This window comes from Budorcas taxicolor, chromosome 5 (assembly GCF_023091745.1).
Source record: "Budorcas taxicolor isolate Tak-1 chromosome 5, Takin1.1, whole genome shotgun sequence".
Lineage (NCBI taxonomy): Eukaryota > Metazoa > Chordata > Mammalia > Artiodactyla > Bovidae > Budorcas > Budorcas taxicolor.
The window spans coordinates 56,273,136-56,290,878 of NC_068914.1; the positions used below are offsets into that span (position 1 = coordinate 56,273,136).

Sequence of the window (17,743 nt, forward strand, 5' to 3'; positions counted from 1 at the left end):
ATGAATCTGCCACAGGTGTACATGTGTTCCCATCCTAATGCCCCCTCCCTCTTCCCTCCCCAAATCATCCCTCAGGGTCATCACAGTGCACCAGGCCCAAGCATCCTGCGTCATGTATCACACCTGGCCATGTCCAGTTCTAAATGTTGCTTCCTGACTTGCATACAAGCTTCCTAAGAGGCAGGTCAGGTGGCTGGTATTCCCATCTCTTTCAGAATTTTCCAGTTTATTGTGATCCACACAGTCAAAGGCTTTGGCATAGTCAATAAAGCAGAAATAGATGTTTTCCTGGAACTCTCTTGCTTTTTCAATGATCCAGCGGATGTTGGCAATTTGATCTTGGGTTCCTCTGCCTTTTCTGAATCCAGCTTGAACATCTGAAAGTTCATGGTTCACATACTGTTGAAGCCTGGCTGGGAGAATTTTGAGCATGACTTCACTAGCGTGTGAGATGAGGGCAACTGTGCAGTTGTTTGAGCATTCTTTGGCATTGCCTTTCTTTGTGATTGGAATGAAAACAGACCTTTTCCAGTCCTGCGGCCACTGCTGACTTTCCCAAATGTGCTGAAATATTGAGTACAGCACTTTCATAGCATCATCTTTTAGGATTTGAAATAGCTCAACTGGAATTCCATCACCTCCACTAGCTTTGTTCATAGTGATGCTTTCTAAGGCCCACTTGACTTCACATTCCAGGAGGTCTAGCTCTAGGTGAGTGGTCACACCATTGTGATTATCTGGGTCATGAAAATTTTTTTGTAGAGTTCTTCTGTGTATTCTTGCCACCTCTTCTTAATATCTTCTGCTTCTGTTAGGTCCATACCATTTCTGCCCTTTATTGAGCCCATTTTTGCATGAAATGTTCCTTCAGTATCTCTAATTTTCTTGAAGAGATCTCTAGTCTTTCCCATTCTCTTGTTTTCCTCTATTTCTTTGCACTGATCACTGAGGAAGGCTTTCTTATTTCTCCTTGTTATTCTTTGGAACTCTGCATTGAGATGCTTTATCTTTCCTTTTCTCATTTGCTTTTCGCTTCTCTTCTTTTCACAGGTATTTGTAAGGCCTCCTCAGATACCCATATTACCTTTTTGCATTTCTTTTTCTTGGGGATGGTCTTGATTTCTGTCTCCTGTACAATGTCGTGAACTTCCATCCACAGTTCATCAGGCACTCTATCAGATCTAGTCCCTTAAATCTATTATTCACTTCCACTGTATAATCATAAGGGATTTGATTTAGGTCATACCTGAATGGTCCAGTGGTTTTCCGTACTTTCTTCAATTTAAGTCTGAATTTGGCAATAAAGAGTTCATGATCTGAGCCACAGTCAGCTCCTGGTCTTGTTTTTGCTGACTATGTAGAGCTTCTCCATCTTTGGCTGCAAAGAAGATAATCAATCTGATTTCAGTGTTGACCATCTGGTAATGTCCTTATGTAGAGTATTCTCTTGTGTTGTTGGAAGAGGGTGTTTGCTCTGACCAGTACATTTTCTTGGCAAAACTCTATTAGTCTTTGCCCTGCTTCATTCGATACTCCAAAGCCAAATTTGCCTGTTCCTCCAGGTGTTTCTTGACTTCCTACTTTTGCATTCCAGTCCCCTATAATGAAAAGGACATCTTTTTTGGGTGTTAGTTCTAAAAGGTCTTTTAAGTCTTCATAGAACCGTTCAACCTCAGCTTCTTCAGCATTACTGGTCGGGGCATAGACTTGGATTACCGTGATACTGAATTGTCTGCCTTGGAAATGAATTAGATTCTATTTGAATTACTCCACTACACTTACTCTCACCTAGAACACCTTTTGGGCTCCCCTGGTGTCTCAGGAGTAAAGAATCCTCCTGCCAATGCAGGATTAAGAGAGATTTGATTCCTGGGTCACAAAGATCCCCTAGAAAAGGATATGGCAACCCACTTTAGTATTCTTGCTTGGGAAATCCTATGGACAGGGGGGCCTGGTGGCTACAATCTATGGGGTTGGACAAGAAGAGAAGAAGAGTTGGACAAGATTTAGCAACTACATAGCAGACCACCCTTTGTCCTCTTATTGCTAAATTTCAATGGGGGCACTGTGTTCTTGAACTCTCAACATCATGAATCTGCTAAAAATCCTTTTCACCATCCTCTTGTGACCTTGGCATGTATAACTGCTCATTTTTTCTGGTATTCTTTCCTTATAATCATCCTTGTTTTTTTTTTTTTTTTTTGAAGCATACTCTTCCTCTTACCTTTACCTTTCCTCTGACCTTTAAATACTTTTCTTACTCGGGGCTTTCTCTGAATTCTCTTATCTTCTCATTAAGAATACATTTTTAAGTACTAATGAACCGATCTGCAAGGAAGGAATCATGATACAGATGTAGAGAATGTACTTGTGGACACAGTGAGGGAAGGAGAGGGTTGGACTTGAGAAAGAAGCATTGACATATATACACCACCATGTGGAAATCAGAAAACTTCTGAGAAGGGGCTATAACACAGGGAGCCCAGCCTGATACTCTGTGATGACCTAGAGGGGTGGGATGGGGGATGGGAGGAAGGCTCAAGATGCAGGGGACAAATATATTATTATGACTGACTTGAATTGCTGTATGCTAGAAACCAACACATCATTGTAAAGCAATTTTCCTCCAATTAAAAATAAATTTTAAAAAAGTTGAATTTTGGTTATTAATTAAAAAAAAAAGAATACATTTTTTGGAGAGATTTCATCAGCTCCAAATATGTCAACTATTTCACATTCTATTCTATTCAACTATTCTAACTATTCTACATGTTCAAATCAATGACTATAAATAATATCTGACCTTTAAATTCCAAAATCATTCATCTATTCCCAACTCTGACACCTCAATTTGATGTATCAAAAACGGAACTCAGTATCCCCTCTCCAGAAATGCTCCACCTGGTAGGATTCTTGTCTCTACGTATGGTACCTTTATTCACTAAATTGCCAAATTAGAAAGTTCAAAATCAGCCTGAACTTTTCAATAAGTTTTATTCTCCTCCCTCCAAATAACCACCTGTTCCTGTGTGTTCATCAAGTCCTTAATAGCTCATGAATCAATTTATTCCCCTCCATTCTCACTGTCAATTGATAGGCTCAAACTAAAAATTTAATGTTTTAACAAAATAAAGTGTTGACTTTCCCCTGAGATATTGCCTCAATTAGTTTTATAATGTACTAGGACAAGACCAAAAAAAAAAGTCACCATGATGATTTTTATCATCTGTCCTTGGGATGACTGTAAGAGCCTCTTTAAATGGTTTTCTTGCTTCAGCTTTTCTCTAAATCTCTCTTCAGTAGAGCCAGAAAAATGTTTCTAAAGGACAGAGCTGATTAAGTGACTCTCCTATTTAAAGACTTTAACAGGTCCTCATGTTCTTTAGTACAGAGCTCAATGTTTTCCATGGAATTGCTTCCTCTTGCCCTGTGTTATCTTTTACCTTCTATTTTATCACCACCTACCATCCTCCAGCTTATTTCATACGCTAGCCACTCTATTCTCTAATGTTTCACTTACACATATAATATTTCCTTATTTAAAATTCCACTCTCAACTTTTTTCGGTTGGCAAGCTTCAACTCATTCTACAACTAGACTTTGTTTTCTTTTATTTGCCTTCTTTGATCCTCCAGCCACCTCTTACTCACAACTTGGATTACATGATCGTCTTACTTACTTTCATTTCAACCTGTACTTACATTACATTGTAATTATTTTACCAACTTGTCTCTTTAACTATAAGATGCTGAAAAAAGAAACTGTGAATTGCTTCCCACAGTATTTCCAAAATCTAAGTAAACATCTAGCGCACAGTCGGACACGACTGAAGCAACTTAGCAGCAGCAGCAGCACGTCTGACTCTTTGCAATCCCATGGACTGTAGCCTGCCAGGCTCCTCTATCCACGGAAATCTCCAGGCAAGAATACTGGAGTGGATTGCCATTCCCTTCTCCAGGGGATCTTCCTGACCGAGGGATTGAACTTGGGTCTCCTACATTGCAGGCAGATTCTTTACCATCTGAGCTATAACGGAAGCCCCAAGAATCCAGGACTGGGTAGTCATTCCCTTCTTCAGGAGATCTTCCCGACCCAGGGATCAAACCTGGCTCTCCCATGTTGCAGGCAGATTTTATACTGTTAAAAAGTTTACTTCTGTCTATATGTGAATATATGCAATGTACTAACACTAGAGGTTAATCTGTGGTCTAATTTTTGTGAATGAAAAATATATGCAGAATATAAAATATCATTGATACAATTTTTCAAAGATAATTTTAAGTTAACATGATAGGCAATGTTTTTCTCAATGATAGAAGACATTTTGTCTAAGAACTGTGTGGCTTAGAAAAATCTGTAAGTTCTATATGAAGCAACAATGGTTGTCTAGTTTATGAATTTAAAACCATACTTTCTGAAATTCTTTTCAGAAGAAAACCATTATAAAACATCTTGACTTGTCCCTTGAAAATAGTGAATGAGCCAGTCTCCCTTTCATTATTAGAATTACGACTGAGGCTACTGGAATTTTCAAAATACCTCCTTAACATTTAGAGTTAAAAATATCAATGCAAACTAAATTCCTAGATTTACACACATTTATTCTTACCAGATATGAAATGTATAAACACATTTGCAAATTTGATAAAAATTTTTATATATGCTTGCTATCTGAAAAAATGTAACATTCTCTTTTTTAATGCTTCAGAAATAACATTTATAGCTATTCACAGAAAATTTTTCAAGCTTTAAATACACTCATACTTAAAGATGTATCTGGTATTTCTATTACATTGGTAAAGCTATTACTCCACAGCTATGCATTCCTGTGAGAGACCATTCATTCAACATTTTATATTACTCTGTTCAATGAACAAAAATTATAAGACCTTGAATTTCTTACCAATGAAAATTTCAACACAGAATGGCTTTAGTAATACACTGTAAACATTTATTAAAAATACATAACTTTAGAAATAGATAATGAATAATAATATTTAGATAATCTACTGTAAAGACCCTTTTTAAAGAAAGAAAAAAGTAATATGAAACTTCAAATGCACTTAGGTTACGTATGATTTAATCTGACTTTCAGTTTTCTAATCTGGGTGCAAAAACAGTATCTTAATTCAAAGTTTTAAATGACTGAAGCAACTGTAGACATTATAACCATTTCACCTTCATATCTGGACTACTTTTATAAGCTATACAGAATATTAAAAAGTGATTTTATTACATAGCTCTTGGTAATATGCTTTGGATATCTCTTTAACAATGGGAAACAGTAAATATATGTACACTGTTAACACCCTAGATTGTCTGAGCTCTTAAATACTCCGACATTTGTGTGATGAATTTCTACTCTACAAAATGTTATAAAATAAACACATCTTCATGGTAGGAGATGCCAAGAGAGAACCTCTGTCCTTATGATAGTATAAATGATGTCCAAAGAAAAGACAAATATGTGTAGTATAAAACACAGACACATATTCACTTCACTTTAGCTCTTGGAAATGAAGTTGGTTAAGTTCGCCTTCAGGACATCAACTTTCCTTTCTGAGACCTTTTGCCTATAGTGGCTTCTTTTAATAACAAGGCTTTAATGCTGACTCAATCTTCCATGTTTTGAAATCTGCCTTCTTGAAAGGATGTGATTAACTTATTTTAACATGAAAATAGCAGGTAAGAGTTTTATGGCCACATGAAGAAGAGAGGTATTTTGTTTATCTTTGAGCAAGAGACAAATCCTCTTAAAACCAACTTATCTCTAATTGCAGAATTCTTTCAGGAATCAGTGAACAGTGAGGGGAGGTATTTTAAAGGGAATGGACTTATTCTTCTAATAAAAGGGGCATGCTATGCACAAACACAATGCAAAACAGCAGGGTGAAATTACATCACATGAGCAGTGACCTATACTACTTGCATATAGGACTGGCCAAAACTCCTGTCAAAATATACTTGCTGGGCTGACTTGCATTTCATCTTTTCTTATGCTTCAGTATAATAGGTTCAGGGACTAAATATAAGCAGCTATCTGAAGAAAATACATTTTTCTTTCTGCATAAATTCAGACAATGAACCTAAAAGGACAGGAATGGACTAAATACGTCGTGTAGCCTACTTTAGGAGGAATTTGATACAGATTAGACAGCATCATGAGATACATGACAGTAAGGCAGGAGAGAAGAAGCTACAATTAGTTTTCTTTAATACTTCAGTGATTTCTAAATTTAATTATGGACTTCAGGTAGATGCCTAGATGAAGTATAGCTAAAAATTGATAACAGTATTCTGTTTCACATTAAACCTCACAGAGCTAAGAGAAAAGGAAGCAGTGATAAAAAAAAAAAATTTATACATTGGCTATCTGTTGAAATACACTGAATTTTATCACTTGAGATAGTTCCATGAACTTCTGTTTGTGCCTGAAGCGTGAAATCACAGCAATGTTACTTTACTGAATGTTTTCTGAGATCAGACATCACAGAAAAGACTACAGTGTTCCAATACCAGGCTATCAATCTCTTGTTATTGTCTAAAAATAATAATCTTCTAAAATTTTCATATGTTTCCTACATAAAGTAGGAAAGAAACTGATATCAAGAATCAACACTGTGAAAAAATTGGCCTGAAAAAAAATTTTTTTCCCCTCAGTAACAAGAAAGTATATTGCAACCAAAATCATACACTTATATGAAACAATAAACTCTCAAGTTCCAAAATGTTTTAACTTTTGTTGTAGCACATTAGTAGTATGTAAGGTGTTTATATATTCTGATGAAGCTTTCATTCTTATTTTTAGAGTCAATATAGGGATGAATTTTATGAATTATTAAAACTTTTTAAAAGACCAAATGACACCTCGAATCAAGTTCACATTTTTATATTAGTTATTGCAATAGCTATAAAGTTTGTAAAGAACTTATTCCAAAAAGTTACCTGTATAACTACTTATATACAAGTAATCCTGATTATCTGGTATGTACATAATTCAATTTGTCAATAGTTAAATTTAATGAAGAATCTAACTTACCGGTGGATCAGCCCCCTTAGAACCAGTCAGCCCTCCTGTTAGGGATTCGATATCCTGAAAAGGGGAGAGGTGTTGATTGTAAAATGCTACTGAACAGCATGGAGAATTTCCCAGTCCCACAGTGTAATATATTTTTTAGCTACAAAATGAGGGCACTCAACTACATTTTTGTTTTGTCTTGAGATAATTTTGCTTATGGTAAAGCTATGCCAGTTGTTGTTATCTAAAGATCTAGATATTTTCTGTACAATCTGAAAATAGAAAAAAAAAATACAGACATTAATTATTCTTGAAATATGCAAAGAAAATGGCCCTAGGTTAGAAAGCAGATGTTTCATTCTCTAAGAAGCTGAAGTGAGGGTGGAACTGAATAAAGAAAATTGAATGAAATTGCAATTTAACACATTATTTGCAAGAATATTGAACCTATGGAAAAATGCTCAAACTACAAAAAAAATCTAGTTATCTACAGTTCACTCAATTACTATACATGTTCAGTTGCTAAGTCGTGGCTGACTCTTGGCCACCCCAAGGCCTACAGCTCACCAGGCTCCTCGGTCCACGTGATTTTTCCAGGCAAGAATACTGGAGTGGGTGGCCATCTCCTTCTCCAGTTACTACATATAGAGGACGAAAATTTAAACAGATCTGGATAGATTAGCTATTCTTTCACAAGGATTGATTTCTAATCGTAAATTGGTAGACACAGTAGATCACGCCTGAGTAAAAATTACAATTGGCAAAGATTCCACAAATGCAGAAATGGGTGATGCTGCGACAGACTGGAAAGCAAGTGCCCTGTTTTAGGGACAACTGCACCTCTTTGTTATCAGTTGTATGGCTTTGATTCCAGGGTTACTAATCATGATCTTTTCAAAAGAAGCTAGAATTGTAGATTTTTAAGTAAAATCTCTCCGGATGTTAATGTTTGCAGCTTTTAATTTTTAAATCAGCCCCCCTCTCCTCCCAAATAAAAAAAGAAAAAAGAAAACAGTCTGCTCAGAAGTAGCAGAAAGAAGTTTAGGGTTTCATAAACAAATCACACTTTTTGCTAAAATGTTTCATTCTTGAGACCCTGGTCACTTCTTATCTGTTTGCATCTAGTTGAATGCATAGGTTTGAGGAATCTGGGGAAGTGTAGTTGCAGCTAGAAATTGGAAATGAAAGAAAGGCAACTGAGTAAAGACAGAAGGCAAAGAAATTTAAATATCTATAATCAGAGAATCAGTCAAACACGTGGATATTATTAAGAATGCTTCTAATTCTCACAGTCTTGAAAAAATTAATCAACAAGAGAATTCTGAAGATGCATGGAAAAGGCATTGTTAGTCAAGATTTTTAACATGCTGAACGAAAGCAAATTATGAATTCATGGCTCTAAAGAGAATACAGATGTATTATTTTACTCTTCTAATTAAAAAACAATTTTTGAGCTTATATTCTACTTTGAGTGTAAGTTGAGACAGTGTCCTACTTGCACAGAAACCCAAGTTAAACACAGCTTACCCATCACTTGATGCAAAAAAAATTTTCAGTTGTGAACACAAGAGAAGTATGTGTGAATGCATTTTCGTAAAATTAATAGGTGAAATAAGCAAGTCCCTTGAGAAACTCTGAAAATAGTTGAAAGTGAGTCAGTCTTTTATATAGTTGTTGAATATTTCATCTACCAAATATAAATTAAATCTTTGATAAATGTGTCTATTTTGTTTTTACATGTCTTCATAAATGCATAGCAAAAAGGGAGACACTAGAAAGTAAAAAGATCAGTTTTATAGATAGTTTTAAAATTTGCTATTGCAATAATGCTATCTGATTAAAACATTCAAATCAAACTTTGATTTTTTGGGGGGGTTATGAAATTTAGATTTAATAGCTAATAAAATAATTACTACTTACTGAACAGTTACTACATGCAGATACTCTTTAAATGCTTTGTATACATTATAAACAGTCTTATAAAACACCTCTCACCCTAGTCCTGGCCTTTCTAAGGGTGTGGAAAGCTGACACAATGGTGACTCTGTTCACGCTGTATATGTGATGCACTCGTTCGGTCTCTTTGCACTCATTGTCTCCTCAGTCACCTCCATACAAATGTGGAAAGCTAACCTGGCACCTGCCATGTGCTGCTCGGGGATGGCTTGCTGCTTAACGTCAGCATTACGTAGCCTCTTTTATATGGACTGTTATCTGCTGCTGCTGCTGCTAAGTCACTTCAGTCGTGTCTGACTCTGTGTGACCCCATAGACGGCAGCCCACCAGGCTCCCCCATCCCTGGGATTCTCCAGGCAAGAACGCTGGAGTGGGTTGCCATTTCCTTCTCCAATGCATGAAAGTGAAAAGTGAAAGTGAAGTCACTCAGTCGTGTCCAACTCTTAGCGACCCCATGGACTGCAGCCCACCAGGCTCCTCCGTCCATGGGATTTTTCAGGCAAGAGTACTGGAGTGGGGTGCCATCACCTTCTCCGGTTATCATCAACACAGAACCAAATAAACTAGGATTAATGAACTGCATGAATTATGTAATCAACTTTCTTAAAAGAAAATCCAGGTGATGAAAGTTTCCCTTCCTTCTCCAAGGTGTCAAATGCCTGAGTGAGGTTATTAGCCAGTGTTTGACACAAGCTATGCAGAGTCAGTCTCCTTTATATGGGAAAACCCTGCTCTTGAGACAGAAGGTTGGTAATTCAAGGCTGATCCATGAATCAGAAATCTTGGGAAGGCTGAACTGCAAGTGGGATGGAGCAATCAGCATCAGCAATCAGCAATCAGCATCACTCTGAGCCCAGTGAGATTTGAGGGCAGCCCTTTGAGGGCAGGTTTAAAATAAATTCCACTTTGTGCTACACTGATGCTGTTGCTTGCCTATCTGCACCCCCTTCCCATGATCGAAAAATTGATATATTTTTTTCCCTTTGACACATAATTTAGTTTTCCATGCAAATCATTAAGTTCAGATGTTGAAAATCCTGCTTCTTCTGTGTGGAGATGGGAAAAAGGAATACTTTGGGACTTGAGATTTTCCTCAGGGCAACTGATGGATCCTTATTTTTATCCCTGAAGAGTAGGATCAGCCAATTATGGTTAAGGAGAAGATGATAAGGTAATCTGGTATTAAATATGCTAAAATGAAGAAAATAAAGTTTTAAACAGTCAGCTGAATCTAACATTGCACATGTCATCAGATTCAGAACATCTTAGAACCTAATAGCTACATTTAAAGTTAATATCAAGTATTCAAGTATTATTCTTCTAGTTACTTAATAATATATGAAAATACTTAAAGCAATACAATATTGTTACCAGCTATGAGTATGTTCAAACTTGATTTATGCATATTTTAACTTATAATTATTTTAGAAATTCTTTAGAAGAAAGTGACCATATTTCAACATAGAGTACATTTTTATGCACAAAACAATCTATGAAAAATGTATTAGTACAGTAAAATCAATATAAAATAGTAACATCAACCATATTTATTGAATGATTATATATAAAATTTGTTTCAAGGTCTTCAAACATATGATGAGGTATCTTATGTTTGTAGAGAAGTTTACACAATTCATATATTCAAAATATCAAAATTCAGCATTTTTCTCATTTCTTTTATGGACCCCCCCCAAATGTCCCTCATGTTCCATTTTCTCTCAGTGCAGGCTTCTGTCCCCACTACATCATTGCTGCCCCTCTTATCAAGGTTACTGCTGCTGCTGCAGCTGCTGCTGCCGCTAAGTCGCTTCAGTCGTGTCCGACTCTGTGCGACCCCACAGACGGCAGCGCACCAGGCTTCCCCCGTCCCTGGGATTCTCCAGGCAAGAACACTGGAGTGGGTTGCCATTTCCTTCTCCAATGCGTGAAAGTGAAAAGTGAAAGTGAAGTTGCTCAGTCGTGTCCGACTCTTTGCAACCCCATGGACTGCAGCCTACCAGGCTCCTCTGTCGATGGGATTTTCCACGCAAGGGTACTGATGACATCTAATTGGCTGAATCAATGGTCAGTGTTCCATCATCATTTTTCTTGATCTCTAAGCCACATTTGACACAGTTAACCACTCCATCCTTCTTGAAATACTTTTTTTCCCCTTAGTTTATTTAGCACCATGGCTTTTATTCTCAGAGATTTACACTGCCTACTCCAATTTCCACTTGGGTATATTACAGTCCTCTAACACTTAACACTGAAAAATCAAACTTGGTTTTCACCTCAATGCCTCCCTCAAAGTAGGTTTCTGTCCCAGTACTGTCCATCTTAACATCACCATTTATCAAATTTCTCAGGTCCAAATCCATCAGCAAATCCTGCCCTGTTTAAAATATGGCTAGAGTAGACTATTTCTTATTACCTTCATTGCTGTTGTTGTTAAATCTCTAAGCCATGTCTGACTCTTTGCAACCCCATGGTCTGTAGCCTACCAGGCTCCTCTCTCCATGGAATTCTCCAGGCAAGAATGCTGGAGTGGGTTGCCATTTCCTTCTCCAGGGGAATCTCTCCAAACAAGGTATTGAACCTGCATCTTCTGTGCTGCAGGCAGATTCTAAGGAATCACTGAGCCACCGAGGAAGCCCCACCATCTATGTTGCTGCCATCCTAATTCCTTGGACCATGTCAACAATATCCTCTCTTGGGCTAACGAATTATTTTCCTAACTGTTGTCCATTCGTGGGTCCTTCTTTCCCCATATATTCTCCACACGCAGTCAGAACTATCCATTTAAAATGAAGGTTAGGTCAGATTATTCCCATGATCCGAACCCCTCCATGGTTTCCCATTAATCTTGGAATAAAATTCAAACTTACTACCCTGGCATGACGGCCCTCTGATGGTCTGGCTTTGGCTGTCCCACTGATCTTGTGTTTTGCCATCATCCCTCTCTCTCATGCCACCCAGCCACACTGGCTCCACTGCTGTTTGAAAAACAACCCAAATACACTCGACGGTCTGAATCAGTGAAGGTGCCACTCAAAAGCAACAGGCAAACTCAAAAGCAAGATGCTTAATCTGAGGGTATTTTACAGAGATATGGATGGTTTAATGGATCCAGTGCAATGGTGTAGCCTGGAGACTGGAAGGAAGTCGTAACCACTCCAAGCCCAAAGGAATTCGGTGAAAGAGCAGAGTTGCCTGGAGTTCACTGCCATACAGTGGGAGCTCAAGAAGTACTTTGTAGATGAATGACTGAGTGAATAAATCAGGTAATATAATTTATACTTAAAAAAGGCAAGTCTCAGAGGATGTAATTGAAGTATTTCTCATTGTATAAATGCATCACTTTGAAAGCATGGCTCAGGCAATAGTGTCTGCATACCAAGTATTTTTAGCATGCCTGAATGAACAAACTAATGAGTGACTTGTGCAAGAGCACACATCTGGTAAATGCTCCAAAGAACCTTTGAAATCCTGGGTGTTATAACTTCAAGCACAGTATGCATTTTTTTTTTTTTCCATTATACATCACTAAAGAGATATCCTCCTTCAAAAAAGACACTCAACTCTATATTATGTTATCTTGAGGCAATACATTTCTCTGTACCCATGGTTTCCAGTTCAAAGAAGGAAAATATACAAAATGATTTAATAGAAAATAAGAGTCGGACACGACTAAGCGACTCAACTGAACTGAAACATTAAATTCATCTTCTGATGAAATACTGCCAATACTTCAAATTAAAGACCTGATACCTTAATCATTGTACAATAAATAAATCAATGGTTGAAAACTTTATATAACATATGCACTGAATGTTAAAAACAGTTCGAATATATTAAAGTAAAAGTCAAAAATGCTCATTTTTATGTAACATTTCAGAGTGTAGGTACATAGGTACTGGGTATGAGTAAAAGTCAGAAAACAAAATTTCCTTAAAAAATCATTCAGTTTTTTACATAAGGCTTAATGGAAACAATCTTTCATCACAGAACACCAGCTCCTTGAGGCAAGCATCCAAATAATGAATCTGAGTTTATTAATGAGGCATCTTTCCTTTTTACCAGACTTAAGCTGTTAGTCTTTCCTTGGCAACTTTACAGGGTAAATTTCCTGGGAGGCAGAGAAGAAGCAAGAAACATACAACCAATTTCATAAATCGTCTTTCTTAAGAAGGTCAGAGAGAATTCTATTTAGTACTTCTTTAAGATTTTTAATAGAGGAAAATAGCTACATTTTTACTTTGAACATAGTCTGACCCAAATATGAATTTTCTCTAAGCCACAGAATTAATTCCTTAAAATGAGAATGACTGAACACCTGTTATGACTGAGGCAGCGGGCTGGACACAGACAGCATGATGTTGAATAAGTCAAAGTCACAGCTCTCAAAGGGTCCAGAGTCTGGCTGGCCATCAGAAGGACAACGACAAGTTAGTCAACAACATATCGTACACAAAATAAGCACAAGGTACCACACTGAATCTGATGGATGGAATCCAGAGACTACAGCATCCTCTCTGACTTCAAGGATCTTTCAGTATATCAAGCTGAAGAACAACATGAGGAAGGATTCAGAGAATTAAGGTGCTAAATTCACAACACAGGAGTGATAGGGGTAAATTTCATAGAGAGACAGTAAGTCTGAGTATTTCATGTTGCTGGAATTGTATTTATTTTTGAAAGCATACCAGGTAAGTCTGCCCTAAGATCTTGGTTGGGTAACATAATAAACATTTATTAGGCACCTATTGTACCAGATGCCACGCTGAGAGCTCTACTGTCTCATTTAAAGCATCCCAGCTCATTTAACTGTTAATATTTTCATCATTTTTCAGGTGATGAAACAATCTTCAAGACTTCAAATGATTTGACAATGGTTACATAACTAATAAGTGTTCAACTCTAGACAGGCTCACTTCAGAGGCAACGATTTTTAACAATAAGGCTCTCTTGACTAACTGGAGGTGTGGAAAAACTATGAAGACCATCTTGGCACACCACACAGAGACTTAGGATAAAACATATTTATTTAATATTTGTATAAGCAATGAATAAGCAAGCAGAATTCTCCTGAAGTGGGGTGGATATTTTCTGATGGGACAAAAACATCCTTGTTTGACCTACAGATACGAGCGTTAACAACACTGGATTTAACAAAACAGTAAAATTCCAAAGATTTTTGCTCTGTATTTCTAAATTCAAAGTATCCTCCTCAAATAATTTAAACCAGGACAGGAACTCTACATAAATAAAAAACCTAAGTGTGTCAGCATCGCATGGAATAGGGTTTTCTGAAGAAAGTGCTGAAGAGATTTAAGGTTCTGCTTTTTCTACGGAGGGCCCTCTTGGAAGCACTTTCCACTATCATTTGTGTGTGTGTGTGTGTGTGTGTGTGTGTGTGTGTGTGTGTTACTCTTTCCCTGTCTGTTCCCTTGCATATGGCTGAGGTGATAAAGGGAAACTTGTGCTAAATCTTGACGCAGACTCGGCTCTGGTTTTGCCAGTGTTTACACATTGATGGGCCCTTGTTGTCTCACATTCAGTAGAACCCAATCAGACATCCTCTCCTCTCCTCCTCTGTCATGACTCCGGCCAACTGCCTCCATCCAGTCTCTTCCCTCAGCATTTATCTCTGTTGGCCTTTCCCAAAAAACAGTCGATCAAGATTTCTGGAGATCAATAGAGTATTCGCTCACTCTGGTATTCAAATAACAATGCGTCTTTTTCTCCTTCTGGGATTCCGCTTGGTTCATTCTGCTACCTCCTTTCATTAGCCACTCCATTCACTACCTTAGTTCAAAGCCTCATCTAATTTTCCCCCTATTCCTAGCTTTCTCTAAACTAGCGTCTTTCTTGAGTTCTTTCTCTAATCCTTATATTAATATGGTCTTTTCTCCAGAGAAGTGCTTCTTGCAATGTGACCTGGAAACTAGGAGCATCAGTATCACCTGGAAACTTTAGAAATGCATTTTCTTGGGCTTTATTCTAGTCCTGCTGAATCAGAAACTCTGTGTTTAATGCTTGTTTAGCCCTCCAGTGACTTTTGATGCAGGGTAAAGTTTAAGAATCACTACTTCAGAATGATGTGTTTCAAATGCAAACATGTACATGTTAACTCCTATACTCTATCCTTGGAGAAGACAATGGCACCCCATTCCAGTATGCTTGCCTGGAAAATCCCATGAACGGAGGAGCCTGGTAGGCTACAGTCCATGGGGTGGCGAAGAGTCAGACACAACTGAGCGGCTTCACTTTCACTTTTCACTCTCAGGCATTGGAGAAGGAAATGGCAACCCACTCCAGTGTTCTTGCCTGGAGAATCCCAGGGACGGGGGAGCCTGGTGGGCTGCCATCTATGGGGTTGCACAGGGTCAGACACGACTGAAGCAACAGCAGCAGCAGCAGCAGCAGCATACTCTATCTTTAATAATAAGATATTATTCTTCCTAGAAACATATCAAGTATCCTTATACATGGTTTTTCATTATACGGTTCTAGACTACTTTTTTTATTTCACTTTTTACCACCTCCTTAAAAGAAACCATATACTCCTATCATAATGAATCCTGTACTTCCTTTTGTGACAACTGTTTTCTTACTTCCGTGCTTCTGTACCACAGATCCTTCTGCCTAGAAAGCCATCCTTCCCTCCTCTGGATAAATCTTACCCTTTGAAACTCCACCCAGGCACCACCTCTTCTCAGGAGACTTTCCTGAGTCCCGAGAGCTGGGGTAATGGTTCTGCTGCTACTTCCACAGCATCTTGCACTTAACTCACTCACAACTCTACCAAATCATTGTATAATTGTCGTTCTCCTCATCTGTCTTTGCCATCTGAGGGATAAATTAGTTCAGTGAGGCCCTTGCCATCTGTGTATCTTCAATATTTATTATGAAGCATGACCAATAACTGTTAAAGGAATAAATCTATGTTGAATTTAGCCTCCCATGAGCTCCTATAAGGAGAGGGCGAGCTGAATGGCTGACAATAGTATTTGGGACCACTACTGAAATGTGCGTTATCCTATATTAGTGCATTTTCATTTTGAATATATATCTATCGGTTTCGTTAGTGTATTCCAGCCATTGAGAACCTGGTTATCTTTGAGTTCACTGCAAAATTTAAACTTCTAGATGACAAAACTGATGATCAGATATCTTTGTTAACACAACAGAGGACCATCCCAAGAGAACCTGGCTGAGTAGCCAGCAGCCCTTTATTTCTAACTTGCGCCTACAAAATGTAACAGACATGCAAGTAGAAATATCTTAGTGATCAAGGGAACAGGTTCAAGCCTAGCTTTACTACTTACTAGCTATGTTACCTTGGGCAAATTGCTTTACATGTCTCATATAAGTCAACTTATGTCTCACTACTTTATTCTAGAAGGACCTTGGGTTATTAATTATAATAGTTCATAGAAAATTATATTGATAAGCTATATAGGAAATTATCAATTAAAAGAAGCTTTATTATGCATGCACAGGTATAGATTAGATTATACATGTATAAAATAAAGATGGGCTACGGGCACATTACATATTGATATACATTGAAACATAAGCATTAGCAGGCATGTAGATAATATCTGGATACAGATTAATTCTAGGTATGAATCCCCATTAAATTTCTAGACTATATTTTCCCTGAAAGGCAAGAGATCCTAAGTGTCATGTTCTACCTCTTCAACTATCCCTATAATTTTATGCATTTCTATGGCTTTGGTTCTTCTAAATTTTTCACCAGTATCTTTTTTTAAATGCATAATTTTTATTCTAGTTTGAGCAATCTTTTTGCAGCAGAGTAAGAATGATTTTTTTTAATAAAATTCATGAATGTATACACAATTTATTCCTCTTTCAGTGTTGTGTCATATGACATCATCACATATTTATATACCATAGTGGACAGCTTTAAGTCTGTTTGAAATGCACTATAGCAAGGGAGAGGAAGAATCCAACATTTAAAAGAGGATATCAATGTTATGATCCTAGGTACACAAAATTTGTGAAAATTTATCTTATTATCCTTCATTGGTTGAGACTCAATTTCTGTGATCATAACTTATAATTAAACCTCCAATTATATGATGCTTCATGTTTTCCTATCTGATACAAACACAAGTAAATAACTAGAAAAAAATACAATACCCTACCTATCCTTTTTACAAATCAGGTTTTATTTTTGACTCAGTAAATAACTGCTTAAAACTTTTACTGGGTTAAAAAAGAAACCTGAGTATTATCCTGAGGTGACTTTTTTAGAGAAAAGAGTAAAATATAACTCTTATCCAACTATTATCTGACTTAGTATCTCAAAGACATGCATCCTTTTGATTTATATCAGATATTTCTAACAAATATCGAACAATATCTCTCTGAATTTTACGTATTAGGCCAATTCACACATAGAGTTTTTAAGGTAATCATGAGAAACTGGTGAGAATGCAGATGAAACATTTTCAAATTCATCAAGTTCATGCTTCCAGAAAAGTCTGACACAGGATTTTCAGCTAAATATTAAGTATGTATAGATAATACCTTAATTTTGGAAATAATAATCATGAATGAATCAGAGAGATGAAAAATAGATAAAGCAGTAATAAGTAGCATTATCTAAAATAATACATGCAATATTTTCAGAAAGAAGTCTAATTTGAATCTAATGGGTATGCAGATGAGTTATCTTCATAATGCTATTTTTAAGAGAAAAACTTAAGTTCTAAATCACAAGAGGTAAATTTTACGTTCATTTCCTGTTTCTTCTGCTTT

At 37.0% G+C, this 17,743-nt stretch overlaps 1 protein-coding gene across 1 annotated transcript in view; it reads right to left on the reverse strand.

Moving 5' to 3' along the window:
- Nucleotides 1–17,743, reverse strand: part of PPFIA2 (PTPRF interacting protein alpha 2) — a 509,230-nt gene that overhangs the window by 393,523 nt on the left and 97,964 nt on the right. Inside the window, exon 3 of the mRNA XM_052641133.1 lies at nt 7,040–7,093. Coding sequence (XP_052497093.1) covers nt 7,040–7,093 — 54 coding nt within the window. The remainder of the gene's footprint in view (nt 1–7,039; nt 7,094–17,743) is intronic.